This window comes from Psammomys obesus, unplaced genomic scaffold (assembly GCF_907164565.1).
Source record: "Psammomys obesus unplaced genomic scaffold, mPsaObe1.curated_primary_1811, whole genome shotgun sequence".
NCBI classification, from domain to species: domain Eukaryota; kingdom Metazoa; phylum Chordata; class Mammalia; order Rodentia; family Muridae; genus Psammomys; species Psammomys obesus.
This window is the reverse complement of record NW_026592710.1, coordinates 2,616,264-2,644,028: the sequence shown is the minus strand read 5'-3', so window position 1 is coordinate 2,644,028 and position 27,765 is coordinate 2,616,264. Positions and strand designations below refer to the sequence as shown.

Genomic DNA, 27,765 nt, shown 5'->3' with positions numbered 1-27,765 from the left:
GCATCCTAATAACAAAACAAACCACTGGGTCCTCAGTTTCCCCAACCTTCCTGGTCACACTTGGACATAAGGAAAAGCCCAGCATCTGCTCAGCAAACGGGAAGGATACTGCCTGCACCTGGCATGGCCGCCTGGGCTGGGCACACACAGGCCGTGCAGTTTTGATCCCTCCTGGGTTCCTGAGTGCTGCCCTGACATAACCACACACCGTGTATGGATATATTCCTTTAATTATGGAACTGGAAAATTTCCTTAGTTCAGTCTATGCTTGTATAACACAAATGGTCGAGAATCCACCACCCACCCAACCTGGTGGTCAGGCTCACTCGTTGGCAGTCGGCTACATGGCGCATGTGGCTGTTAGCATCTTCAGACAGTTAAATGAAGAAGCAGCACCGGCCGTGTGTGGACGCATACAGAGAACACCACAGCATTCTCAACTCCGGCCCAAGGTGTAAGCCACGCGCCGAGCGCCGTTTGGCAAGTATCTGACAGATGAAAGATGTCATGTGAGGGCCTCATCGTCTGGGTTGAGGCTGTCTCCCTGGATGAATGGCGATGAAATACCAGGTCCCCTGCAGAACTGTTTCTCCAATATATGCATATTAAATGCTTGTATGTTTGTGTGTGCAGGTATGTGTGTGTGCTGTGTGTGATGTGAGTTGCCAAAGTACAAAACACGAGTTTATTCTGTTCATACTAAGCATGTTAAATAAATCAAGTTTTGTGACTATAACACAATTCTTTTTTTAAAAAGGAACATTGAAGATCTTCAAAAATTGCTACAGTACAAAAAAAGTGTGTGTGTCTGTGTGTTGGTATTTATATATTTATATATGTATATTAACCAGAAATAGTGACTCTACCGGAAGTGATCCCCCACCCCTGTCCTCTGTAAGATTTCTCCGCGTGGTTCGCTGGGCTCGGCTCCTGCCGAGCTTCCGGGTCAATACATGGCACATAGTGGTATTATTGGCACAGGTTCAGAATCGTGGTGCGAGTCCCAGGCGTTGGGAGCTGTCTCCTGTCCTTCTGCTTGGCTTTCTCTGCTGTCTCCAGTCCGTGTCTTGCATGTCTTCTTTCTGCTCTCCGAAGAAAACTCTGGGAGAAGGGAGCGCCCCTAGGCACGAGCAATATTACAAAAATAGATTTGGCCTTGGGTGTCCTCCTCTGCTGAGTTTCCCGCCGGCAAAGAGAAGTGGCAGGTGCGGGACCCTCCCCTTAGATAGTTTAGTTTTAGGTTTTATAATTTTTTGTTTTGTTGTTTTGTTTGTACAAGTTCACCAACGGAATCCTGTGGAGGCAGAAGAGGAGAGAGTAAATGGCAGCAGGCTCCAGGCACAGCATGCTCGTTGGCCATGCAAAGCCCACACCCACCCACTCTTGTGGCCACCTAGGATTGGTGGGGCATGAGGAAAGGCTTCAGCCCTGTGTTCAGAGCCTCCCATGAAGGCTGGGCCCGAGGCAGGTAGAGAGATACAGAAAAGTGTCGGGGGAGGAGGGGAGCATAAGCAGGAAAAGAGCTGTTCCCCTGGGCATCTGACTGAAGTCTCTCAGTAGCAAATTACCAATGGTTATGGCCTTTCTCATTTCCCTGCTGTGCATCTGCATATTCTAGGAGTCGTAACCAGAAACCTTATGTACAGGGAAAAGAAATGTCCTAAACGCCATTTGCAATCAAAATGGCTCCTGGCTTTAGCTGATTAGACTGCAATCGCATCCCAGGCAGCTCTGAAGCCAGTCTGTCCCCTTGCTTGCAAAGAAAGAAACAGAGGCACAGGATGGGTGGGGGCCCAGAACCTGCTGAGTAGCGAAATTCTCAAAAGCTCCTGACCCCAAGTCTACAGTCACCCACACTCCTGCGGGTGTCTTAACTTCTTCTGAGCGGTTCTTTTCCTGTCAACCCTCATTCTCAAGCCTGTATTAAAACATCTTCAATGAAACTCCCAGCTTAGGACACTGCCCGTCAGTCCTGAAATTCTTTTCTGTGTCCACTGTGCTCCGAGTTGAGCCGCTGAGGGTGGCGAAGCGAAGCTGTCCCCTCGCCTCTGACAGGTTCTTTTCCTCCATTAACTCAGAAGGAACCTGCACCCAAGTGGGCATGCCACTGGTCAGCATGCCTGCCATGCTCTTCCTCCCTCCCTCTCTACGCCGTGGAGGGCGGGGCTTGCTTGCTACACCTGCAACGAAAAAAGGAACCCATGGGTCCCTTTCCATCCACCACCAGCAACAGGTTCACTGGGACCAAGACTCAGGACACACTTCCAAATCCATCAGCATAGCCAGCCTGGGTCCCCCAGCAACCTCCCAAGAGAGAAACAGATGGGATGGGATGGTGTGCAGGGGGCTGGGGGGGGGCAGCAGCTGCAACCTGTTTAGCATCTGGCCAGGAAAGGGCAGCTAGACCTGTCTGTGTGCAAGCATCGCTAACAGAAGCTCAGCCTTCCAGCCAGCAAGGGTGCAGTGGTTGGCACTGGCCCCTGGCATGAGGAAGCATCACGTCACAGCCACGGATGATCTTGCCTGGTGCTGTGTGAGTTATGGGGATGGGCTGATGTGTGTGGGCCTTCATTGCCACTCGCTGCTAGAAACATCCACCCCACAACTACAGGCCACTTAGACCCTCAAGCAGAGAGGGGAGATCCCCCACACCTGTAGATGATGCAAGTCAGAAGCAAGGGCTTCGGTGGTCCCGAGATGACGGTGGCAGAAGGATGTGACCTACATGGTGGTGGTGTCCCACAGCCCAGCCCAGCAAATGGCCGGACCAGAAGATCCAGCAATGTGCTCAGAAATTTGCAGCCCTGTGCTGCTCCAGGGGCCTCAAAGCCAGCTGTCTGGCCAGGGTCTGGGAGCTGGGCTGAGTCTCCTCCAGTTACAGCCAAGAGAGTTATGGGACTCAGCTCTCCCAGAATACTCCAGCGTGACATCCTTTCTCCTGTCTCAGTGGTACTGGGCTCTGAACACTGACCTTTCTAGGAAGCAAGTTCGAGTTTCATCCTAGAACTCCGGGCAGGGCTGGAAGGACCCAGGTTTGTGCCCAGAGCCTCTCACTTGTCCCTCCAGTGAGGTAAGGAGGAGGACTAAAGGTGCTAGTTCCTTCCCTGTAGTCTCAGAATGGACATAGAGGCTCCCTGAACAGCCCTCCATCTTGCCTGCCATCTCCAAGAGACTCCTGTTTGGCTTCTCTGTGAGGCCTAAGTTAAGAATCCACGCTGCTCCTATGGGGCTGGCCAATCACTGTGGACCTCAGATAACCTTGCATAAAGGAATGGGACCTCAGATCAGGTCAGCCCTGGGCTCTCGTGGGGCTGGCCATCACTGTGGACCTCGGACCAGGTCAGCACTAGGCTCCTGTGGGTGGCCTTCCCCCAGCTGTGTCTCCACCCCATCCCCACACTCAGGGATCAAAGGGTAAAGGGGTTTCAAACAGAGAAGTAATTTAACACACAAAAGAGCCATCTTGGTGCTCATTTTCATTTGAAAATTTCTGAAGTTAAAAGATAGTACTGTGTGAATCCACTTGCACAAGGGACCTGGGCTATGTGTTTAAATGGGTAGCTGGCGGGGGGGGGGGGGGCATTTGTACAGTTTGTAGAGATGCCAACATCAGGGGAACTATGAGCATTCAGTGTGAGGTTTTAGTAGGAACAGTCTGACATGATTGATGCCATTAAACCATAAACCTCGGAGTTAAGGGGATGGGGGGCTCCCGATCAGGTGAAGTACCTGCTCTTCCAATGTTCTAAGATCCACAGAACCCACATAAAAGCCAAGCATGGCACTGTGGGTCTATAAACCCTGTGCTGGGGAGACAGAGGCAGGAGAATCCCTGGATCTTACCAGCCTACCAGAATTGGTGTGCTTCAGGGTCAGTGAGGAACTCTGTATCAATGGAGGAAGACACCCAACGGTGACTCTGGCCTCCACACACAAGCATGCACACACAGAAACACACACACACACACACACACACACACACACACACACACAGAGAGAGAGAGAGAGAGAGAGAGAGACAGAGAGAGACAGAGAGAGAGACAGAGAGAGACAGAGGCAGACAGACAGACAAGCAGGCAGGCAGAGACAGAGACACACACAGAAGTTAAATGGTATTTCCCAGGTCTGTTTTTCTACAATTAGATACGTATTTTAAATAAGCTCACTAAAGGCTGGGCTTGATGACCTAACCCTGGGAGCAGTGGCCTACCTAAGTTCCTTTTCTTTATTTTTCTGAGACAGGGTCTCTCTGTGGCAGCCTGGTCTGGGCTTTCTTCACTCGCAGTGTTCCTGCTTCAGTGTCCTAGGATCCCTTAAGAGTGCTAGGCTCCCAAGCAAGTGCTACCAAATGCACTGGCTTCTGCCAACTGGTCTCCGACAGCAGATGGAACCTGGCTTCCATCTAAAGTTGACTGTAGGTCATAGGAGTGCCTCACCTTCATGAGAAAGGCTCGCCTGGGGAATGGGATGGGGTCCAGTCCTTGACCCTGAACTTAAACAGATTAAGGCTGTAGGACAGCCCCACCCCCTGACAGCCTTTTCCTTTCTCCTCTGCTTTCGGTGCTGGCTCCTCCCACCTACCCTCTTCCCTCTACCATGTCCCTCCCTCTCCTCTGCCCAGATAAGGCTTCAGTCTCTATCCCTCTTGGATCCCAGGTATAAGAGTGTCCTGAGATTTTCAGCCAGGCACGAATGGTATTTCCCTGGCAACAGGACCCTCCCTGAGTACAGGTCTCCGGTGGGGGTCACCTTAGGTTTCCTTGGATTCCTGCTCTGCATCTGGGTGGATTGGGAACTAATGCTGAAGGAAGCCAATGGGCAGACAAGGTCCAGCACCCATTCTGGAGCACCAACACGGGTCTTTCTTGACCCAAACACCACTCCCAGTGCAGCTGGAGGGCAAAGGCTGGTGACAGGGACCATCCCAGTGAAACTATGCGGAGCCACATCCGGAGGGAAGTCTGCAGGGCAATGTTTGCAGGCAGAAAACTGAGAGCCTGAACTAGTTGATGGCTCGGACACTGAGTCTGCCTTTATGACGACAGTGCTGACTTTTGCAGAGAGAAGAGGTTCCAAACAAGGGCAGGGCACCATCTCAGCCTTAGGCCAGGAAGGGAGGGGAAAGGGGAGGCTGTTACCTCCCTGCAGGCCCACCCTGAGCTCCCAGCCCTCCTGTTCTCCAGTTCTAGACTAAGGTGAAGGGCTGGGATCCCCAACCGTACAGACTCAGAGCAGAAGCCCCTCCATCCTGAGCTGGAGAAAGATCAGGAGCCAGGACAGACAGGAAGGATGCGGGCAGTGGGCCTAAACCCCACAGGAAAAGACACGGAAGGGGGTATCTGCAGAGCAAGCCATCTTGCAGATAAATTCTGGGATAAATTCTGCCCCCTGCTGCCTAGAAGACTGGGCTGCAGGTTTCCTGGGCTCACAGGCTGGATGTTCAGCAAAGACAGCAGGGCGCCCGGTGTCTGGTGCCACACTCCGAAGCGGCTGGAAGGATGCCTGTGCCTGTGTCTGCTTTGTGCTGGCTGTCAGAAAGAGCAGCATCTAGAAGGTCCTCCGTGTCACTTTGAAAGAAGTATTCCTTCGTGTTCTGTGGCTATTGCGTCTGTGCGCTCTGTGTGTGTGTGTGTTCCCTCCAGTGCACGTGCAGCAGATGCCAGGGCTCGATGTCGGGCGCCTTCCGCAGTCACCATCACCAGAGAGTCTCAACCCTGAGCTCACAGACTGGCTGTGTCCACCCTTTACATGGTGTCAGGGAGCTGAGAGCAGGGGTGCACTTTGTTTGGGGAAGCTTCAGACAGGTCCTATTTATCAGTTATGCTCTTCACTTTCTTCCTAAGAATATTAATAATCATTTACCTCTTGTTTGCTTCAGACTAGAGTCTTTATGTTTTTCAGAATGAAGAAGCTTTGGCAAACAGGAAGAACCTAACTAAGTGTAATGAGGTTTTCTGAAATTCATCCTTCCTCTCCTGTCGGTGGGAGGGGCAGAAACTAACAGGAAATGGCTGGTGAGCCTCTGAGACCCCATCCTTGGAGTAGAATAAGCCAGTCTCATCATCCAGAGTTACCTGCCCCCACTGTGAGATGGTACGTGACAAGGACTGTCTGAAGCAGGAGCTTGTCTGTCATGAGACCTGGGTTTCACCAGGATTCTGTCTGCAGGGGAAAAACATGGCCACAGTTAGGTGTGCTTGTGTACGGGAGTAGTCTCGTGCAGGGGAGGGGAGAGTGTGTTGGGGAAGAAACAGCTACCCTGGGGTAAGATAACCAGAGAGTAAAAGAGGTTACCTCAAAAGCCTGAGGACCTGAGTCCAATCCCAAGAACACACTGTGGAGGGAGAGAACTGACTCCACACATGCCCATGCATGTACACACACACACACACACACACGGCGCACACACACATAAAACAAATTCTTTTAAAGAAATTGCTACATCACCAATAAAAAGACATCTACAAGTCTTAAAGGCTCTTCAAGAGATAAATATCTCTATTGACTATTAAACCTTAATTAAATGTCTTTCTATTAATTGTTATTTATTTAAGGGACAGTAAGTGCCCGTGTAAATCTGAGAGATCTCTCTGGCGGGTCTCTGCTTGCTGCTCATGCTCAGGCATTAATTATAAGAATAAGGGGATGCTTAGACTCAGAAGGCTCTCATCCCAGTGAGTGATGAATAGCTCGCCCAGCACACAGCAATGAGATCTTTAAGCATTTATCAGCGACTAATGAGGCTCTTTGCACAGCTCTCCTGGTTTGGGTCTACAGAAAGTCACTAGAGGTGAAGCATGGTGCAGAGAGCTTCCTTTTGGCAAAGAGAACCAGCACCTAGTTCCACGGAGCGCAGAGAGTCCTCGTGTTGCACACAGCAGGGCAGGAGTGGTCTGGAAATGTGCTCTCTGAAGGAACTCCTGGAGATCTACATCTTACACCTCATCCAAGATCAGTGTCCTGGGAGGCCTGATCAAAACTATGGGAACGTCACCACTCCAGGGAGGAGAGGATGCCAAGGGGAAAACACCAGGTCTGGAACAAATGAAAGCACAGTCCATTCCCCGAGTTCTATATTCTTGTAAATGTCCGTGCTGCAGCTCCCTGCAAGAAGAGCTGGGGAGCCAAGGCCCTGGGGCACTCAGAACTGGGCCTCCTGGAGCCTGGCTGTCTGTCCCCTTTAATAGGAGATCTTGCTACCCCTCTACCCCTCAGCCTGCCTAGCACTTGGGGCTGGCCTGGGGTGAGCATAGGCACCTATCACAGAGAAGGGCTTGGGCTCAGACCCTGTGAGTGGTTTGCAGAACAGAGCTGTCTGTAGAATGGCCAGTGTGACGGCCTAGAACCAGGCAGCCTCGGATGACCAGGCCTCACCACTGACAATCTAGACTGCCATGGCCAAGTCATCTGCCTTCCTTCCTCCTCAGTTTCCCTCCTTGAAGATGGGCTTGCTGGGAGACTGAATGAGCTCCTGCACTTAAAAAGCATCCTTTCAGACGTCTGCATGACAGTTGCCCAAGGACATGTGGCCTTTGGGCCTCCAGCTCCCCCAGAGAGTGGTGGCAGAGTGGGCCAGCTCAGCATCTCCATGTCAATAAGTTACATGGTTTAACATATTCGACTTCATTATTCTTATTCTTATTGGTACAGGATCTGACTCTGTACCCAGGCTGTCTTCAGTCTCTGTGACTGCTTGCTTACAGATATTAGCACCACGCCCACCTTTGGTGAACTTTGAAGCTATAACAGAGATGTGACGCCTACCAGACCCTGGGGATGCCAATCTTTGCCAGGCAACAGGAGACTCACTGCTCTCCAGCCCTAGCTGATCTGGCATATCCAAGAGAGATGTCCACAGGCTTAATGGAGTGAACGGCGTTGGCAGACCACAGCACTGTACTGGGAGGATATGACGGGCTCCTTGTCCTGCCTGCTAGAAGGCTGTGCTTGCTACACAGGCTCGGTGAAGGCCTCTGCAGGAGGCTCATTTCCAGTCTAATCTAATTACATTCTCTTGCCTGCTGGCGGAACATGTTGGCTTTGGGACAGAGACTGGGGGCTGGAGATTTGATTTGGACCAAACTTGCGATTCATTAGTGCTGGGATTAAGAACTGACCGATCCGTTCCCATGCTGGCGGCAGCTTCCTTGCTTCCTGCGGGATGCCTGCTGGGCATAGAACTGCTGAGCCTTACCCAGCTCTCATTCCCCTGCTCTCCTCACTCGATCACCACAGAGAAGGTGAGCAGTGAGTCGGAGGAAAATATTTGTGGGTACCGTGTCCTAGTGTCCTATCTGAGAGATAGCATTATCACCTCATGGAAAATGATTGGATGCCTCTTTACAAGGGGCATGTAGACCAGCTCATTCTGCCCCTGATACTTGAGGAAAGCAAGACTTGTGTCACAGAGGAAAGGAAGGCAAACCGAGAACCCCATGGGCACTGCCCGCAGCATGTGTAAGTGTGGGCTTGCAGCTCCTGGTGAGGCCACGTTCACAGACGCAGACTGAAGCCATTTAATGTTAGCATCCGAGTTAATACCATCCAGAGCAAGCCGAATGTTCCCAGGCAGCAGAGCGTGAAGAGTTCATCCTGTTTGGGTGCCAGTTCTCCAGCTTCAAATTAGTAGCTGTCTCAACTCTTTACTTTCTTTCTTTATCATGTTATTTCTTATCTCTTATTTTCATATTTCAAGACTGTATTTGAATTCCACTCCTGCCCCCTCACGAGCCCCCGGCAGGACTGTGAGCTGAAGGTGTGATCCTGTGTGCTCAGTTGCTGCCCTGGTGGCTTCCTGCTGAGGGAAGGGATGTTGTGCCCAGAGCTTGTTTCTGAAGGTGATTCCAACTCGAAGCTCTGCCCAGGGCATGGCACCGAGTGGCTGCTACTGCAGCAAATCCTTCTAGCTACTCCCTCACTGAAAGCCTCGGCTGTGCTTTAAAGACCCGTGGTTCCAGCATCCACACAGGGGATGTCTCGGGGAACCAACTGTCTTAGAGGGGGGCTCCTGATACCCCAAAGCAGAGAGAAGGGGGTGGGTGGGGACAAGGAGACAGGAAGGGCTTTCTGGCCCAGGACGATACATACCATGAAACAGACACATGGCGTCTGCCCTGCCCCCAGGAGGTAAAAAGCCTTCGGCCAGTCAGCAGGAGATTTCAAACCATTTCTCAGACACAAAGGCCACAGGGATGAGATGCCGGTCTGCAGAGGAGGATCTGTGGAGAGCAGAGAGGGCTGGTGTGGGTGGGCCTGAGTATGCCACATGGCAGGCAAACTGGGCAGCCTGCAGGGAAAGTCTCTTCTCTTGAGATGGGTCTCTAAGGGAACCATTGCCTTGCAGGCCCACTAGCAGAGAGGAAGAGGGCTCAGGTGTGGAGGCGGGAAGATTGGCCATCCTTCAACTCTGGTGCTGGCTCTGGGCTGAGGCCAGAGCCAGGGTCTGTGTACCCACAGGCGGAGATTGGATACTTGATATTGCACCTGAGAGAAAGGACAAGACCCAGCCCCTAATGTGTGTCCCTCCCATTTCATCATGGAAACCAGGCTCCTGTGATGGTTAGCGTTAACTACCGATCTGACACAACCTAGAATCCACCTGGGAGGAGCTTGGCAGTGAGGGACTGCACGCATCAGGCCTGTGAGCATGTCTGTGGAGGACTGTCTTCATTGTTATTGCTGTGGGGAGAATTCAGGCCATTGTGAGTGGCACCACTCCCGAGGCAGGGGATTCTGAACCACATAAAAGTGAAGGGAGCAAACTAGCAGGCATGCATGCATTTGTTTCTCTCTGCTCTAGACGGCAACCGGCTGCTTTAAGCTCTTGCTCCTGTGAAATCCCTGTTATGACGGACTGAAGCCTGGAATCAGAAGCTGAATAAACTTCTTTCTGACCTGAGCTGCTTGCTGTCAAGGCATTTTTATCAAGCAACAGAAACACAGCAGGCAGCTACCATGTCCCAGGCCCAGAGTCAGGCATCAGGGTGGATCCTTCCAGGCTCTGTAACAGAGTCGAGAGGATCAGATCACCGATGCACTACAGCTGGACATGGCATGGGCATGGTGCACCTGCTCACTGCAGCCAGAAGCACAGGAGCATATGAACTGTGGTCGCTCCAGTGTCAGAAGCCCGGAATGTCCAAGCCGCACCCTTACCAATAGGTAAAGCAGCAAGCGAGATGGAAGGAGGACAGTGATCCAAAGCTGACCTCCCTATGGCCACAGGCCCCAGAGGACCATCTTGGGAGGCGCTGGACAGTGTCCTTACCCTCTCCATCCAGCCGCTGACCACGGGGAGGGGCTTGATCCTTCAAGGACTATGAGCAGCCTGCTCACTGCCTCCTTTCTTTTTTCTAATTTACAAATGATGCATGGGTGCATAGTCACTTAAAAAATAGCTTATTGATATTTTAATTTAATGCTGGACAAACCCTGGGCAGCTGACTCAGGGGTTTCTTAACCATTTCCAGAGATGGCCGGAGAAGTGTGTCTTCTTTGAGGAATCACCCATGAATAATAAAAGAGCATTTAATAAGAGGTTCCAGCCCTGGAGTCTGTTCGGTATTTGCTGTGTTTCTGAGCTGGCTGCTGACATGTTATTGACAGAGTCTCAGAGACACTGACTGTGGGAGGGAAAAGACATCATTTGCTGGTACTCCAGAGGGCAGTGAGTACCTGGCTGGCTTTGAATCCTAAGGCCAGAGGGCAGCTATTCAGCCTCCGGACAAAGTAGTGAGAGGGGCTGGGAATTCATCTTTGTCACCATTTGGGGGTCTGCTTCTGCTCTGCTTCCCAGGGGTGGCTACATCTCTGTGGATTTTACTTCACTGCTATTGTTTTGACAGGTCATCTGTCTGTACTGGGCCCTGGGAGCTCTACAGAATGCCTGGACAAGATGGCAGTGCCTGGTTCAGCCACACAGAGCCTTGCAGAGTGGGTCACGGGGAGCTCACCGATTTCCATTGAACGTGGACTTGAACTCCCCGGTCGAGTGCAGCGTCTCATCGGCATACACGGGCACGGATGCCCTGACACACTCGTGGGAACACTGCAGCGTCTCATTATAGGCTGTGAAGATGTCCACGCTGCTGGGTACCCGGGCTGGGGTGAAGTCTGTCAAGTTCTGGCAGCTTTCCTCCTGCTGGTTCATCTTCCGCTGGTGGCTGTTCCTCCGGGTGTGCCCACTTGGGGCGCAGCTAGGAGAAAGAAAGAGATAAAGGGTGGGGGTGGGCTGGAGCATGCGTGCTGATCTCTCCCGCACATCCACAGAGAAGCCCCACTGCCAGGCATCATTTATGTTACATAGTAATTCCCAGCCTCTTCAGGGATACCAACCACAATCAAGTAATCAGATTTTTTTTCAAATATAAAATCTGAATTTTAAATGTGGCCATTATCACAAGAGAGCTCAGAGGTGGGTGGTGGGACTATGGGACCTTGCTTGCCTAACAATGTCAGAGACACTCAGCGGGCTGACTTAGTTTCTCTCAGTTGATAGTGCTCACTGTGGGAGGGCTGAGTGGGCTGGAGGAGGCCTGAAGGGACAGCCTAGGGTGGAAGGTTGCTTCACTGTTTGATCAGCTGAGCTCCTGGCTCATCCTGGCTTCACTGTTCCTGGGTTCACTGTCAGATGAGGGAGCTCCTGGCAGTCACCTTACCCATAACACATCTAGAATTGGTGACTTGTGTTCATACTTGCCAGAGTCTGACAAAGGAACACTCTCATGCAGGATGAGTTCCACCTCACACTCCCATCAGCCATGGAGGAGAGATTGGAACCCCACTACTGTCTTTGAGGAGATTTCACATAGAATGCAAGGTGACATGGAGGCCAGGTGCCCTGTTTGCTGTGGTCCTCACTTTACTCCTGCTTCTGTTTCCCCAGGTGGGAGCGAAGCTCTGATCCCTGCTGAAACTGAGCATGAGGCAGAAGGCCCCTTGTCAGAGGGACTCTGAGGCCTCCTGGCCCTCCTTACCTGTCCCTGGCTGCTCCCCCAGAGTGGGGCTTGAGCTGTCACGGAAGGGGTCACAAATCCTCTGTCCTGGGATGGCCATGGTGTTGCACCGCCACTTGCACCCACATGCACATGGGTCTGGAGTGGGGCACCTCTGCCACACACTCTGGAAGTCAGCAAGAGCTACTTTGCTACGCATGTGTCCTGGGGCCACTAGAGACCCACCTGCCTACCAGGTGCCAGGCCAGTGCAATGGGGTTTGTCCTGGGCTGTGTCCTGCCCCCTTGCTACCTACCATGGCTCCCTCACCTCTGGGTTTGTCTAGTTGCTGGAACCCTACTTCTCAGCCACATATACCTGGGAATCATGGGGCACAGTGCTCCACTGGGAAGCCAGAGCTCCGATATTCACAAACAACAGAAGCCATTCCAAGCGGCTGCGGGCAGATCTGAGCTCCGGGCAGCAAGGAAGCCTAGAAACTTCTTTTTCTTGGGCTGTGTCTGGTGTATACACCCAGCAAGGCCAGCCTCAAAACAGGCTGCTTTACAGAAGGGAATGGGGAAGGACAGCTACCAGGAGCAAGCCAGCAACCTACTTAGGGAGCAGATTGCTCCTGCTCCAGGCGATGCCAGAGGTTGGCTGAGTTAGCTGCCTTGACCTCAGTGGAGGGCCGGGTTCCAGGAGGGGTCCAGGCAGGCTGCTGCTGTTTCCTTGCCTTTCTGGGAGGTATGAAATGGACTGTGCCCTGGGGAGCAACATACACAGACACAGGAGAAACATATATCCTGGTATCCTTGCACAGGAGCCACACTGCGGGGTACGCTAGGAAGAGGCCCAGCAGAGTCCAAAGTGCTGGTGGCTGTAGTCAACCGGGACCCCTGCTCCAGTGGGAACACGCTCTGTCGGCTGCCATGCAGGGCTGGTCTCTGTTTTATTTGTGTATCCCAGCCATGAAACTGAGGATGTCCCTGAACTTCTGGCTCTCTTGCCTCCACTTCTGAGTGCTGGAATTAGAGGCATAGGCCAATACACCCGGTGTTATGGGAGCTGGGAAGGAAGCCAGGCTTTCATGCAAGCTGGGAAAGCATTCGGCCAACAGGGTTAAATTCCCAGCTTCTAGGCCTGGTCTTAAAAAGTTGGGGCTCTCTGTGCAGAGCTCCCTTGGTACCCCATGGCCCACCACTCCCAGGCCTTACCAATTTTTTAAGACAAGAGTTGTGATGAGTGCAGCGATGACCATGATGAGGGAGACGGTGATGGTGATGATCTGATGCACAGCCAGACCTGGAGGGGAGGAGACAGAGGTCAAGGTCAGCATGTGGGAGGGGCCAAGGCTGGAAAGGGAGTCTCCATCCCTGACCTCTTGCTTTCCCACTCTCAGTGTCTCTGGCCAAGGGTAATTGTACTCTGTGCCTGCTGCCTTTAGCTGCTCTCAATTAGCTCTGCTGAGATTCCCAAGCTCTCCCTCCTTGGCCTTGCATGATACAAATGTTCTGCTTCTCCATTCTAGAGCCATGGGCATGGGGGAGGAACTGCCTGACCCAGGTGGTGCCAACCTGGCCCAGCCACGACTTCCAGAAGGTAGGTCCCCAACTGCAGACCCTGTAGGCAGTCTCCCCTGGGTTTTCTCCTGTCCCTAAGGTCCTCCCTGGTCCCTCGATGCCTGTAGAGTTAGTGCCCATCAGTGTAAGAATGTGGGTGGGGTGGGGCTTCTGTCACCTGGCCTGGAAGCCCCATCCCTCTCCCCAGTGAAGAACGACAGTGGGCAGGGCCATGGAATTGACAGGATGAGGACAGATGGGTAGGACCACCTTACAGGTAGGATGGCCAGAGCCTAAAAGGCATTTGCTGACCCTGCAGACAGGTGGCCAAGCTCATGGTTTCTCTATCATCCCCTCCAGTGCTCCCAATCAGTGATTCAGGGTAGAGGGGAGAAGACAGACAATAGCTCTGGCCTCAGGTTCCATCCTAGGCCACATTCCTTTTGGACCTTATCTATCACAGCCTTCCGGGGACAGGGGAATAAGGAGTTTCCCTGGCTGACTTGACTCTGCAGCCAGAGTGATCTGCAAAGTACACAGCCCTGGCTCTTCCCTGATTCTGGTAAACATGGGACCTGAGCAGAGACCAAGTAAGTTTGGAAAACCTTCAGGGCAAAGTATCTTCCTCCAAGGGCTGATGTCTTTGGTATGCTCAGGCCCCGTCCTGTCTCTACCTGGCACTGCATTCTAGCACCCACTCTATAGACACCAGATCTTCACATCTGGTAGGTCTGGGTGTTAGGCAGGTCTGTTCCCACGTGGCAGACTGCAGTGCTCAGAGGTCCTGGCAGCCTCCCAGAGACCGTTACACAAGCAGATGCTACTTCCCTGCTAAATGTGATCATCAAGGGAGACTCGTTCATGAATGATTCCAAGTTGGCAAGGCCAGAAGACATGTCCCGATTCTGCACCTCTCCCTCTTCTGTGACGAATTGCCATTTGTCATGAAGGATTCCCATTCTGGTTCACAGGAGGAGCATCGCTAGGAAACAGTGCAGCTGACACAAGGTGTCATGGCCACCCACCATTTTATCTGCTGATTCAAGAGCCACCGGGGTACTTTTTTTTTTCTGTGCTGCATGCTGGTTGGTAGTGGCCATCTCAACCACCGTCGCTGCCCTTGGAAAACAGTGGTTCCATACCACCTGCTTTGAAGCTGTAGCTCTCACTGCTCATTTGCCTGTGGCTTTGCATACACCTGTGCTCAGTTCAGGGCACTTGCTGTAGACCTCTGGATGAAACTCCTGCTACTCAGAGACCACCATTCAGTGTGCCAGTAGGGTCAAAGCCAGCCACTTTAATACTGCTGGAGCTACCTTCAATCTCTCCAGTAATGGAGTACCTACCAGCCCATGAGTCTTTGTCTACAGACACTGAGAACCATCAAAGATCTTGCAAGAAGGGGAAGAGTTGAAAAGGATGGGAACTCAATGGACAGCCATAGAAAGGGTGTTTCTCGCCCACTGTCCTCTCACGCTATTTCCACAAACCCCCTTAGCACAGTCAAGAGGTAGCTATGTCATTCTGAAGACTGTATGCTGACCCTGACTTGTGCATATGGCAAGGAGGAGGAGGGAACTGATGATGAAGACAGTGGTGAGATAATAATTGTGGTAGCTAGAGAAGTGGTGATGGTGTTGTTTGGGATGGTTGTGGTGATGGTGAAGACAACCAGAGTAATGGTGATGATGTTTATAGTGGCAATATGCTGCTGCTCTGTGATGATGGTAGAGGTGATGGGGATGAGGGCGGGATGATTGCCATAGTGATGGTGAGGATGGTGGTGATGATGGTGAAGATGGTGGTGATGATGGTGATGATGGTGATGATGTGAAGATGAGGGTGGTGGTGATGGTGGTGGTAGTGATGGTGAGGATGCTGGTCATAGTTATGGCAGTGGTAATGATGAAGATGATAGTGATGATGGTGGGGCTGGTGATGATGGTGGTAGTGATGGTGAAGATGGCAGCAACGGTGATGATGATGGTAGTGGTGATAAGGCAACAGTGATGGTGATGCTGGTGATGGTGGCAATGGTAAGAAGGGCCATGGTTACAGAGACTGTACTACTGATGATGTTGATTTTGGTGTCTATGTGATGATCGTAATTATGGTAATCCCAAAAGTGATGGTAATGTGACATTAATATTTAGGTTTTGGTGGTGATGATGATAGTCACAACCGTTACCAGCATAACTCAAGTTCTTGTCATTACCCTCATTATCAGCATCATCCCGTCACAACTGTCGACATCACGGTCGCCATTGCTGCCATTATCACAGTGACAATGGCCATGAGATGAAGAGGATGGTGGCAGTGATGATCACAGACACACACTCAGCAAGTGGCAGCTGTGGTCAGGGTGCCTCTCCCCCCTGCAGCCCTGGCCATACCTCTGACTGGTAGAGTCTACAGTTACTAGTTTTAGAAGGGAGCACAGCTTTGAGAATCTATGTGCCTTCCTCAAATCAAGCAGGACCTGTTGGCCCCAGCATCAATTGTATTGCGCAATCCTGGAATGTCTTGGTTAATCTAAGTATTGTCTTGATGTGCTTTCTCTCTGCTTCACTACAAGAATCCAGCTGATCTTCCCTTGAAAGCCTGAGAGAAAACAAGCTCATATGTCCCCAGAAAAAGACCCTCACACCCACCACTCCCTTGGTGGGAAGGCTCCGAGGACAGTGCTCCAGACCAGTGCCAGGGCCTTGCAGCCACTTCCTGATACTACAATTCCCATGGCAAGAACTATCTGTTTATTTTTGGGGTGTGAATATGACACGGTATACATCAAAGCTACAGAACTTAATGGCGGGAGAAAGGACAGATAGAAAAGAGCAGAAGGCAGAGCTGAGTGGCAGGCAGCAGCAAGGACTCCTTCACCCTAGAGGTGGGGCCCTCAGGGGCAAGGAGAATACCCCCATAGGGACAACAGATTCTGCTGTCCATTTCTAATGGTCTGCGGGGCCAGAAGAGACTCAAGGGGAGCCCTCAACTTTGACCTCCTTTCTTATTCCTGAGAGAATTCTTTCATTGAGCTGAGTATCGGCAGATGCCTGAGTTCACAGAAGAGGTCCAAGAACAGAGGCATCATCCATGTTGAATTTCTCACCACCTTCCCTGCAGATGAAAATGGAAAACACCAATTCTGTTCTTAACGGTGAAACAGACAGAGGCCCATAGAGGGCAACGTTGACTCAGGGGCCCTCCTCAGAGATGGCTCTGAGTACAGAATACCAGCCTCTGAATGAAGGCTCTGTGACTCTCAGAACTCCTCTAAAATGGCTCAGATTATCACCATCTTTGTGTCTGTGTCCGCCCCCCCCCACATAAAGCCTTGCCCAGCACACTACAACAATGTCCATACGTCATATTGCTACATTTGTTACTAAGAAATAAACGAGGGAAATAGGAACAAAGGAGTGCTGGTGGGTTTTTGTCAACTTGACACAAACTAGAATCACTTGGGAAGAGGAACCTCATTTGAGGAATTGCCTCCATCAGACTGGCCTGCAGGCAAGTCTGGGGGTTCATTTTCTTGATTAACAGCCATGCCTGGGCAGGTGACTCTGAGTGCATGAGGAAGCAGTCCGAGCAAACCCTGGGGAGTAAACCGGTAAGCAGTGTTCCCTCATGTCTGTGCTTGAGCCCCTGCCCTGACTTCCCTCCATGATGGACTGCAAGCCACTGCGATGAAAGAAGCTCTTTTCTCCCCAAATGGCTTTTGGTCATGGTGTTTTACCATAGCAATAGAAACCCAAACGAAGACAAGTGTCAAAGCCTAGTACACATTTAAACTTTTTTCTTGAGAATTTCGTACATGAGTTCTTTATTTATGTAACTTCCACTTCTTCCTCCCCTACCCTTCCTGTGTCCCCCCTTTCCCTCAAGTTCATGATGTCTCCTTCTATAATCACTACTGTTATACACACACATTCATCCATCCAACAACCTACTGAGTACTTTCAGTGTGTCTCATATGTACATGTATTTCGAGCTGACCACTTGGGGTTGGATGACCTCTTTGGAGGTGTCCCTGGAGTAGCTTCACTATCCTCTCAGCCGCCATTGATTACTCGTAGTTTTTAATCGAGGGGCCCTGAGAAATCTCGCCTAACACCTTGGCCTGTTGCCTGGGGGTGTCATTGCGCAGGTTGTGTTTGAGTGGCCGTAGTGTTGAGGTAACGTGGGCGCAGCTTCTCTGTCATGTCTAGAAGATGCTGTCTAGCTGCCGGCTCCTGCACTGGATGCAAGGGCTACGAGAAGAACCAACAGACCCTACAATTATGACGCTTGTACAAAGTGCAAAGAACATTTCGGGGAAGCAGTTTGGATTATGGAAAACCTACAAGGATGCCTGGCCTTTCCCTCCACTGGAAGGCTGTCTGCTAAGTAGAGACAGAGCCATGTGAGACGTTCTGTGACGGTTACAGAATCTACGCTTTCTGCCCTGATCTTCTCCAGGAGTTTGCCACTCATCTCCTGAAGCCACCTGTCTTCAGATAAAGCTATTGCAGCCAAACATTTTCTCACAAGACAAATGAGAAATACTTCAGGCTTCTTAGAAGGTGCAGTATGTGTAGTCAGCACGGATCATGTATATTAGTATATCAATATTATTTTATCACAATAACATTATTAATATTACTGTGATAAAACACTACTATTTCATTGGTATAGTATTAATCATAATTATTATGTACATTCACTTTGCATTACTGTGATAAAATGCTGGAAGTAGCTAACTTTATAAAAAGAAAAGGTTTATTGGGTTCTTTTTTGGAGGATCAAGGATATGGTACCTGAATCAGCCTAGTTCTGGTAACAGCTGCATCCCCTCATGGTGGATAATAATGGTTAGAGACTATACAAGAGGATCAGGAGACATATGCAGGGTCTTGGGTCTCATCGTCTAATTTGAGGGTATGTGCCCCATGTTCTAAGTATTCCCTTAGGCCTCACCTCTCGAAGGCCCCAGCACTTTCCACACCATTATCCTGAGACCAAGTCCTTAAATGCAATGGACCCTTGGAGGCACTTAAACTGCATCCCAAACATACCTGCCTTTGTACTAGTCTCTGCCACCAAGATGCAAAACCCACCATAGATAACGTGGAAAAAAAAGCGCTAATTGTGTTTCATTCAATAAAATTATATATATATATATATATATATATATATATATAGTTTTACGTATAATATATGTATATATAAACAGCTAGCATATTCTGTCCATGGGCAACAGTTTTCAGAATCTCCCCTGAGGTAACAGCCAAAGGGGGTTTTACTTGTAGGTTTAATGAAAGTGTTTAACTATTTTGAATGATGGGCTAAAGCTAAGGCTCTGTGGTTCAAAAGCCTAGACTCTTCCCCTCCCCTCACCCAAGGGTCACTGTCTGCAGCGGTTCTCCTTGGCCACCGTCTGGAAACCCCACAGCCCTTTGCTTGGAGCCAGGTGCTCCGCCCAGCAGCAGTACTTGCTGTGCTGGTTTAGACCACTTTGCATGATGGGTCTCTAGAGAACTCAATTTGACAGGATTCTTGATTTTTGGAAAATCAAAACTCGGAGAGAAATTGACCAATTTAATCCCTTCAGTGGCACTCAGAAATATTTCAGCCACATGTCTGTCTGTCTAAACTGTCTCCACACTGAACCTCCATCTTGTTACTGATAGGCTGACCAGATCACAGGGTTGGCAGAAGGCCGGCTGTGTCAGTAAGCTTTGTTAAGTGTGAGGACCTGAGTTCGATCCCTAGGTTCCACATACAAAGGCTGAGCTTGGAGCTGTGTGGTTTATTCCCAGTGCAGGAAAGCCAAAACAAGAGGAACTCTAAGCCTTGCTGACCAAGCATTATAGCCCCACCCCCAAACTGCAGAACAATGACAGAGTTGCCTCAAAGGAGGCACATGGCATCTTGAGGATGACAGCAGAGGTTGTCCGGCCTTTCATATGTGTGCATTCGTGTGAATACACATGTAACATACACATCTGTAATTTTAAAATTAATATTAAAAGCCTCTTAAAAAGACTATCCAGGTCTTGTAGTCATTGTGTGGAAACAGCCTCATCACAATGGTGTCTGGAAAGGCTTCTGCCTGCCTTGTGGATGTCAAACTCCCCGGCGGAAATCCTCCAACCCTGTCCTTTCTCATCAGTGTCTCTCGACCCTCATGCCTTGAATCAGTTCCCTCCGGCTAAGTCTCTGATGGCCCCTAAATAACAAGAGCAGGGACATCTGCCCCATAAACCCACTGACCCTGTACAAAACAATCCTTGAGCTGTCCCCACTCCAGCTGTCAGGCAGGCTGTGACCATCTTGACAATAATGTCACCTCAAAGAAATATACATTCCCTAGACAAAGTTTTTAAAAAGCAATGAACTTTCTCCCCTCCACTTTCAAGGTCAATACTGAATTGCATCTTCTAACTCTGGATCTAGATGTGGCCCTGGGGTCCCAGAGCATACAATATGGGGATGCTTGCTTCCCTGTGCTGACAGGTGTTATTGTTCCTGCTAATTTAGGGGCTCTTTCTGCTCCTGGTAATTGCCACTGTATACTAATGTGCTAGGAATCAGCTGCCATGCAGATAATGAAAAATTATACCTAGAATAATGGATGGGGACAGATGGATTACGAAGCTCCACATCAATCAATAGGGCTTCTATGGTTATATTTGTGGTGGTTTGTAATAAGATCTGGCCCTGATGATTGATGGGGAAGTTGGTAATCCATCTTTGGGTCTGAACGAGGTCTTATTAAAAGAAGCCGAATCAAACATGGGCCATTGTCTGTGGCAAAAACAAACCCATCATGGCTTTCTCTTCCAGCATGGGAGGGTGTGAGCGGTACACGTGGCTGTCAAGCATGGATGAAGACAAGAGCGATGGCCTTGGAATTTGCCAAGGCATATGGATGACATTTCTGTGCTCAGAGTAGCTCATTTGGCAATGCAGGAGCTCAGGTACCTATATTGTACCTATGTTCAGGTACAAAGGCCCAGTGGCCATTGGGAGCAAGCCAGGCTTCCTTGTAGGGGCTGTTTTGACAGGTGAAGGGTTACATGGGACATCCGAAGGTGCCAGTTCTTGAACATTCACAGAAAAATAAGACCACATGCTTTGATGGCAGGAACGCAGAGATGCAACTGTGAAGACTTCAGAGGGGTGGGTCTGAACAAACATAGCAAACAGGCACCGAGACCCTTAGGGGATGTGAGAGAACTGGCTCATGAGGTCATTGGGGCCAAGAAATCCCACCCTGTGTCAACAGCAAGCAGAAGAACCAGCACATCCCATCTTGTTGTTCTGTCCCAGGTCAAAACCTAGAAGTTGGTACTCATGGGGAGAATCTCAATTCCAGGCTAAAAGCCTGAACATCAGATAGGGATGAGTAGGTGTCAAAAACAGAGCCCAAAGGTCCATGGGCCTAAGAGGATCTAGCACCATGCATGTGCAGGAGGAGAGAGATGCTGCCCTGGCATTTCTGGTCCACTGGCACTCTCAGCCTATTAGTGGGTGGCTATTTACAATGGTGACAGGGGATCTGGACTCTGTCTACTTATATGAACCTGAAGTATTCCAGAACTAACCAGAAATACTGTTGTACTCTTCACCGAGCCAAGTCGACATAAAGAATTCATCATCACCTTAAGTGATAGTCCTGCTCAAAGCGCTTCAAGCCGAGACGATGAAGGTGGTCTCCATTCATAAGAAAGGTCTGCAGCCTAGGACAGGGTCACACTTGAAAGGGAAGGACTCTGCTGCCACCTCAGTGAAAAGGGGGTCTTCAGAGGACCACCCCAAAGACTCTCAGCTCCACATGGTGCAGGGACCATCAATAGACGTCTAGTGGTATGTTGATACAATTTTTGTGGTGACAACTGAGGCGGAGGGTGGTGGTTCTGTTGTTGATCATCCCACAGTGCACAAGCCCACCCCTTAAAGGAGGGACTGACATGAAATGACTGTAGCAATATAGCGGGAGGAGAGAAATATCCTTAAACCACATGTGTGGGGCCTCAAAATTCGAGCTTTCTGGTCAACCTCCCCCCTTCATAATTCTCCCTCCAGGCTCTGCCTTATGGTAACAAGGTGGAGAAGGGACACGGTGGTGGCAGAGCATGCTAAAGCATTTTTCGAGGAGAGTTAATTCATGTTCAGCTTGCTTCAGCACCAAGTGCGTTGGGCAGAATTCAAGGATATTAACTCTGCACCATGAAGTTCGGGGTCCTCACGATCACCCAGATTTAAAGAATTATCCAGGGAGACTCATGGCACTCAGAAAAATCTTGCATGTGCAATAACAGCAATCACAAGGCTGGAATGTAGCTCAGTCTACAGAGGGCTTGGCTAGCGTGAAAAAGCCCTTGCTTTGATCCCCCGCACCACATAATGCAGGGTGGTGGGCACATGTACTACAATAGAGCAGGAGGTCATAAGTTCAAGGTCGTCCTTGGTTATGTAGCAAGTTTGAGGCTAGGTTGGCTACAACTCTAAATAAATTTATTTTTAAAAATAGCTTTTCTTTGGTGGTGGGATCTGGTGAGGAGTTGCTGGCTGTTGAGGGAGGAAGACTAGCTCTTCTTTGGACATGGACACGGACACTGGAAGGTTGTCTGTGCCTCCGTGGACAGCCCTACACCCATGTACATGGGAGCAGTTCTTACTGAACTCAAAGAGTTACAAATAACAAGAAAAAAAGAGGCACGAAATTAGAAGAGAGACATGGTGGGGGCACTGGGGAGAGTCAGATGGTGGGTGGTGTTGGATAGCTATGAGGACACAGTTCACGATCAGAAAAGGAAATATCATCCGGGCCTGAGGTGAGAGCAGGCATCAGTATCCAGATGTCCCTGCCCAGCACAAGAAGCCAAGGAGCACTAACTGCTTCCAGAAGCTATTGGTGACATGTTGTTGGGGATTGGTCTGCATTCAGATGTGCATTCAGATGCTAAATTCTAGGTCCCAAGATCTGGTTGCAGACCAGATGAGTATATTCTCATGTACACCAAACAATGTTGTGTAAACTTTGTGCCCTGGTCATCTCTGATTGATTAAATAAAAAGCTAGACAGACTGTAGCTGTGCAGAAGAGAGGTAGGTAGAGTTTCAGTTCTCAGACTTGGGGTCTCAGGTGGAGGCCATGAGAATAGAGAAGGAGAAAAAGGTAGTATGAGCACATGGCCATGAAGGATGGTTTGATGGAGCAGAAGCACAAAGACAGGAACAATGTGGCAAGTAATATTGGGGAACATGGCTGGGAAATAGCAAAACAGCATAGAGGGTTGATATCTGCCCAGCTCCAGTGCTTATTATAAAACTAGTAAGTCTCTGTGTAATTTATTTGGAAACCAAAGGGTAGAAACCCTTCGTAGATGATTAGAAGTGAAAGGGAGCACAGCAACACCCCCCCCCAAATATTAATTCCACATCAACGTGTGGCGTAACCATGATAGATGTTCCCCTTAGCTCAGTGTCCATCAGGTCGAGGTGGTTGTCTGCCTGCCTAGCCGAGCCCCCAGGAAAATGAAGGCAATTCTACCAGGCAGGACATCCTCGGCTTGGAGATCCATTAGGAACTTAAATCAAGGACATTTCTCAGGGTGGGATGAGCCTGTACTGCACACACAGCTAAGGCAAAGCAACTGACCCCAGCCAGCTCACTCCAGAGCCAATCTCCCCACATCATTCCTCAGGCCCTTGAGGAATGACAGTCTCTCCTCGACCAGGGACCAGCTCTGGCCACAGTGCTGAGACCAAGTGACAGTTGCAAATGACCAGCAACTTTGTGCTATCTGGGACTTCAACAGGGACCAGAGGTTGCTCTTGTGCTGAGTTAACTCTGGGTGGGCCACATGAGCGAATAAATTCCTCTGGCTAGAAAGAATTTACACTTAGCATTTCCTTTTAACTTGAGAAAAGCTGGCTCCACAGACAGGAAGTGTGGAGAGATGGGGACTTACCTGGGCCAGAATGACCACACCCCAACCAGCTCCCAACCCCATGGAAGGCACTGGGCTGTTATTCCTTCTCAGAGCCACCATCCTGGTCATGTGTGGGCCACTCCAGCTGCTGATCCAGCTGCCTTTTGATAGGACATGTCTGGAGGGCAGAAAGCCCACAGAACTCACTAGCTGAAGTTTGGTTTGTCTTTGCAGTTGAAAAGTGGTTCTCAACCTTCCTAATGCTGTGACCCTGTAATACAGTTCCTCATGTTGTGCTGACCCCAACCACAAAATTATTGTTCTTATTGTTGTTAGGGATTCACAGGGTTTCTCTATGTAGCCATGGCTGTCCTGGAACTCACTCTGTAGACCAGGCTGGCCTTGAACTCAGAAATCCACCTACCTCTGCCTCCCAAGTGCTGGGATTAAAGTCATGTGCCAGTATGCCCAGCTTCATAAAATTATTTTTGTTGCTACTTCATAATTTTGCTGTTGTAATTAATAATATAAATATTTTTAGAGACAGATTTTGGCCAAAGGGGTAATGACCCACTGGTTGAGAAGCACTGCTTCAGAGGTTGTCCTGGATAGTATTTTTGTCAACCAGATACATGATAGATTCATCTGGGAAAAGAAAATCTCAGTTAAGGAAATGCCTCTATCCGACTGCCTGAGGGGTTGTAGATAAGCCTGTGGGGTTATTTTCTTGATTAGTGGTTGATGGGAGAGGTCCCAGCCCACCATGAGTAAGGCAGGTGGTCCTGGATTGTGTAATAAAGCAGGCTGAGCAAGCCATAGGGAGCAAGCCAGTGGGCAGTGCTCCTCCATGGCCTCTGCTTCAGTTCCTGCTTCCAGGGACCTGCCTTGAGTTCCTGCCCTGGCTTCCCTCAGCGATGGACTGTAATTGTAAGTTAAATAAGAGTTGTTTTCTCCTTTTTCTCCCCAAGTTGTTGTGGTTAATACTTCATTACAGAAAAAGAGGAGCATCTTTAGAGGGTCCCCACCCTGCTGATAACATCACATCCCCGTGAGCCTGACTGGAGCTACTGCATCCATGGCTCCTGAGACAAGATGGCAGACACTGAGACAGGGCTCCTAGCCCCTGGGCAGGGCTTCTAGCCCACAGCCTTCTGTGGCAGTTGGAAGGTGTTCCCCCACATAGGAGCCAGGCCTTCTACATAGCCACTCAAACGCACCTCATCTCAAACAGGGTCTCAGCAGTCTTGATTCCCTGTGGATCTTAAGACCAAATCAACCCTTATTCAGAGTCAGTTCCAAATCCATAGCTCTTGTCCTCATAAGGGACAAGAGAGGAGAGGTACAGAGAGTCATGTCAAGATGAAGGAGAGCTTAGAGTGACCCAGCCATAAGCCAAGCAATGCTGGGAACCACCAGACAGAGAAGAGGTTTCCAGAGTTGACTCCCAACAGGATGTTGGACCTCTAGAGCAGGGAGGAGTTGAGGGTTGTTGTTGTTTTTTCTTTCAGTGGCTATTAACACCTACTTCTCAGGACAATGCTAGGAAGCTACACACTGTGCTGACTGGTGAGCTACATGTAGGATGGTCCATGCAGAGACAGACATAGACTCTCAGCCACATCCAGTGCACAGGTCCTCACGAGCAGCTGCTCGCCCACAGGGCTCTGAATCTGCCTCTAGTTCCACACCATGACCTCTAGAGAGGGCGAAGATGACAGGCAGGGTGACATAGGCTTGCAACCCCAGCTAGGGGAAGCAGAAACAGGCGGATCCCCTGTAATGCACAGGTCAGCCAGTCTAAACCAGCTGGTGAGTTCCAGGCCAAAGAGACCCTGTCCCAAAGTGGGGGGCATTTTCCTGATGATGGCACCTGAGGTTGTTTTCTGGTATCTACACACATGTGTGTACCTGTGTCCATGCCAACAGGTACACACACACTCACACACACAAGATTTTTAACGTGTTTGTTGCTGCCCCCTGAGAGGACCCTAAAGCTCCAGGGTGGACACTGCTGGGGCAGGAAGGGAGGGAGAGGCAGTGTCTTCTCCATCCCCCTCCTATTGCATGACCAGTCTAGGCAGTGAGCGCTGGCAAAGCTTCAGCCACTCTTAAAACCAGAGGCAGCACCACCTTCAGATCCAGTTCGTTGGCTCTGGAAACGGGTTACACCGACAAGCCAGGCTCATCCGTCTGCCACGCTGACCGTCATGGGCTGCAGCCTGGCAGAGAAGTAGGGACTGGGGCTAGCCCGGCGTGGAGGAGACTTGGTTCTGCTGGCTGCCTAAGATGTAGGGAAGGAGGCTGGCTACTGGACAGGCAGTGTCCTCCCCAGCAGGAAGGCCAGTCACCAGGGACACACAGACCCTGCCGAGGGAGGGTTACACCAGAAACTTCCAGCACTTCCAATCACAAGCTCACGAGCTGCTCATCTCTCTGGAGAAAGGACGCAGCTGACTGATAGTTCCGCGTGAGCTCAAGAGCAGATATGGAAATGACCCGCTTCTCTCTCTCTGAACTCAGGCAGCCTTTGAATCTTCTACAAAGGAGCCAGCTCCAGAGCCTGGCCGGGCAAGCTGGCCTTGAAAGGTGCTAAGAGAAGATTAGGAGAGGCAGTCACAAGGAGGGAGGGGACACTACAGAGAGGGCACCACAAGGTTCTCTTCAGGCTGGGAAGCATCGCTTAATGGAGTGAGAGTTACAGACTAGGCAGACATCTTCCAGGGCCATGGCCCAAGCTCTGGAAGCCATTTTCGACTTCTGAAAGGCCACTTTTAGACCCAGAACCCACCCCAACAGCAGCCAGCATGTCTTCCCAGAGGCACTTAGCCCCCTACCCCAGCGTCCTTCTCAGCACCGGCTGCTTTAACCCTTTAAAAACAAACAGGCCAGTCTTGTCAGGGAAGATAGCCCTTCCCAAAGTCAGTGCACCTCTGTCTCCAATGACCTCTCAGAAGGGGTTCAGGGCCCAGGGAGAGGGCCTAGGAACCGATGGAAGCTGGCCATACGGAGGCCTGCAGGCACATGGCAGTCGCAAAGGACAGTGACTACTCACTCTGGTTGTGGCTTTGGAAGAGTCTGCACAGAAAGACAGAGACAGCACATGCCTGGTTCAATGCAAGACTGTTGGAGAGGACCCTCTGAAGAGATCGGGCCCAGGCAGAAGGACCCATACCATGGCCATCAGGAAGCTCTGGGCTGCTCACTGCACATCACACACTGTGCAGTGACCCCCGAGAGCGTGTGACGAAGCTTGGTGCGAAGGGAGGCAACCCATTGGAGCACTTCCTTCTTCCATGGGTGAATCCCCTGGTGGATTTCTGATCTCATGGTATGGCTGTGTGTGGCTGAAGGAGGCTGTTGTTGGAGGAGTTAGGTGACTAAGGATGCAGCTTTGAAGAGAATCACCTTTCTTCCCTTTTCCAGTCAGCCTTTGCTTCCTGAGCACCATGCAGGAAGAGCTGGGCCCTGCTGGGTTTTCCCTCGGCAGTCACATCAAAAGGAAGTCATGGGCCGTGACAGACATGCACTCCTGAAGTGCATGTCTATGTAGGAGACATGGTCCCCAAATTTCCATGTTTATGACACATGAAGGCAGGTCTTTGGGAGGGCACTCATGGTGGTGTCAGTGCCCTGGTGGGTCGAAGATGGCACATTTGCTCTATCTTGCCACATGAGGCCTTCTGTCATGGTATGGCTCAGCCAGAAGGGCCTATGTCAGAGGCTGTGCCATGCTTCCAAGCCCCCGAGACTGTAAAACAAATGAACTCCTATACTTTATAAACCTTCTGATCTGAGGCAGCAGAAAACAGATTAAGATAAAGGCAGAACAGTGAACTTGACCAATTTTGGAGTGGATTCAACTCCCACTCCAGGCTGAAACCAGCCAAATCTCAGAGCTTGCAAGGTAGTATCTGGTTCCAGGCACCATTGGCTCTGTCCTGGGTTTGCAGGAGGAGGAGAGGTGAGCCTGTCTTCAGACAGATGCTGTTCAGTGTATCCTGGAGACCCAGGTCATTTGTGAGAATGGTTCTTCTGCACGCAGACTGCTGCAGGAGCCATCCCAGCACTGAGCAGCCTTGTGGCATGCCCTTCGATGGGGGAGGACTCAGGAAAAAGGATGTGCTTCTTCTTAGCTGTCACCCACATTTACCTTCCTGGGTCCGAGGAGCCTCCAGAGAGACGGTGATGCCTCAGATGGAACGTCACGGACTCTGTCACTCACTGGCTCGATAGACAACTGCTGAGATCCTACTGTGTGCTGCTATTACTGACTCTAGGATTGCCCAGGTGAGGAGAGGTAAGCAGAGCCTCCATGGAGCAAGCGCCACCTACTAGGCAGCCCGTTACC

At 50.5% G+C, this 27,765-nt stretch overlaps 1 protein-coding gene across 2 annotated transcripts in view; it reads right to left on the bottom strand.

Annotated features, from left to right (window-relative positions):
* Positions 1-218: 218 nt before the first annotated feature.
* Ajap1 (adherens junctions associated protein 1) overlaps positions 219-27,765 on the bottom strand; it is a 107,076-nt gene continuing 79,529 nt past the window's right edge. For both annotated transcript variants that reach the window (XM_055615217.1, XM_055615216.1), the window contains exons 3-6: positions 13,151-13,238; positions 10,953-11,195; positions 9,088-9,218; positions 219-1,294 (exon numbers count right to left, since the gene is read on the bottom strand). In XM_055615217.1, the coding sequence (XP_055471192.1) occupies positions 9,146-9,218; positions 10,953-11,195; positions 13,151-13,238 (404 nt within the window). In that variant the 3' untranslated portion in view covers positions 219-1,294; positions 9,088-9,145. The remainder of the gene's footprint in view (positions 1,295-9,087; positions 9,219-10,952; positions 11,196-13,150; positions 13,239-27,765) is intronic.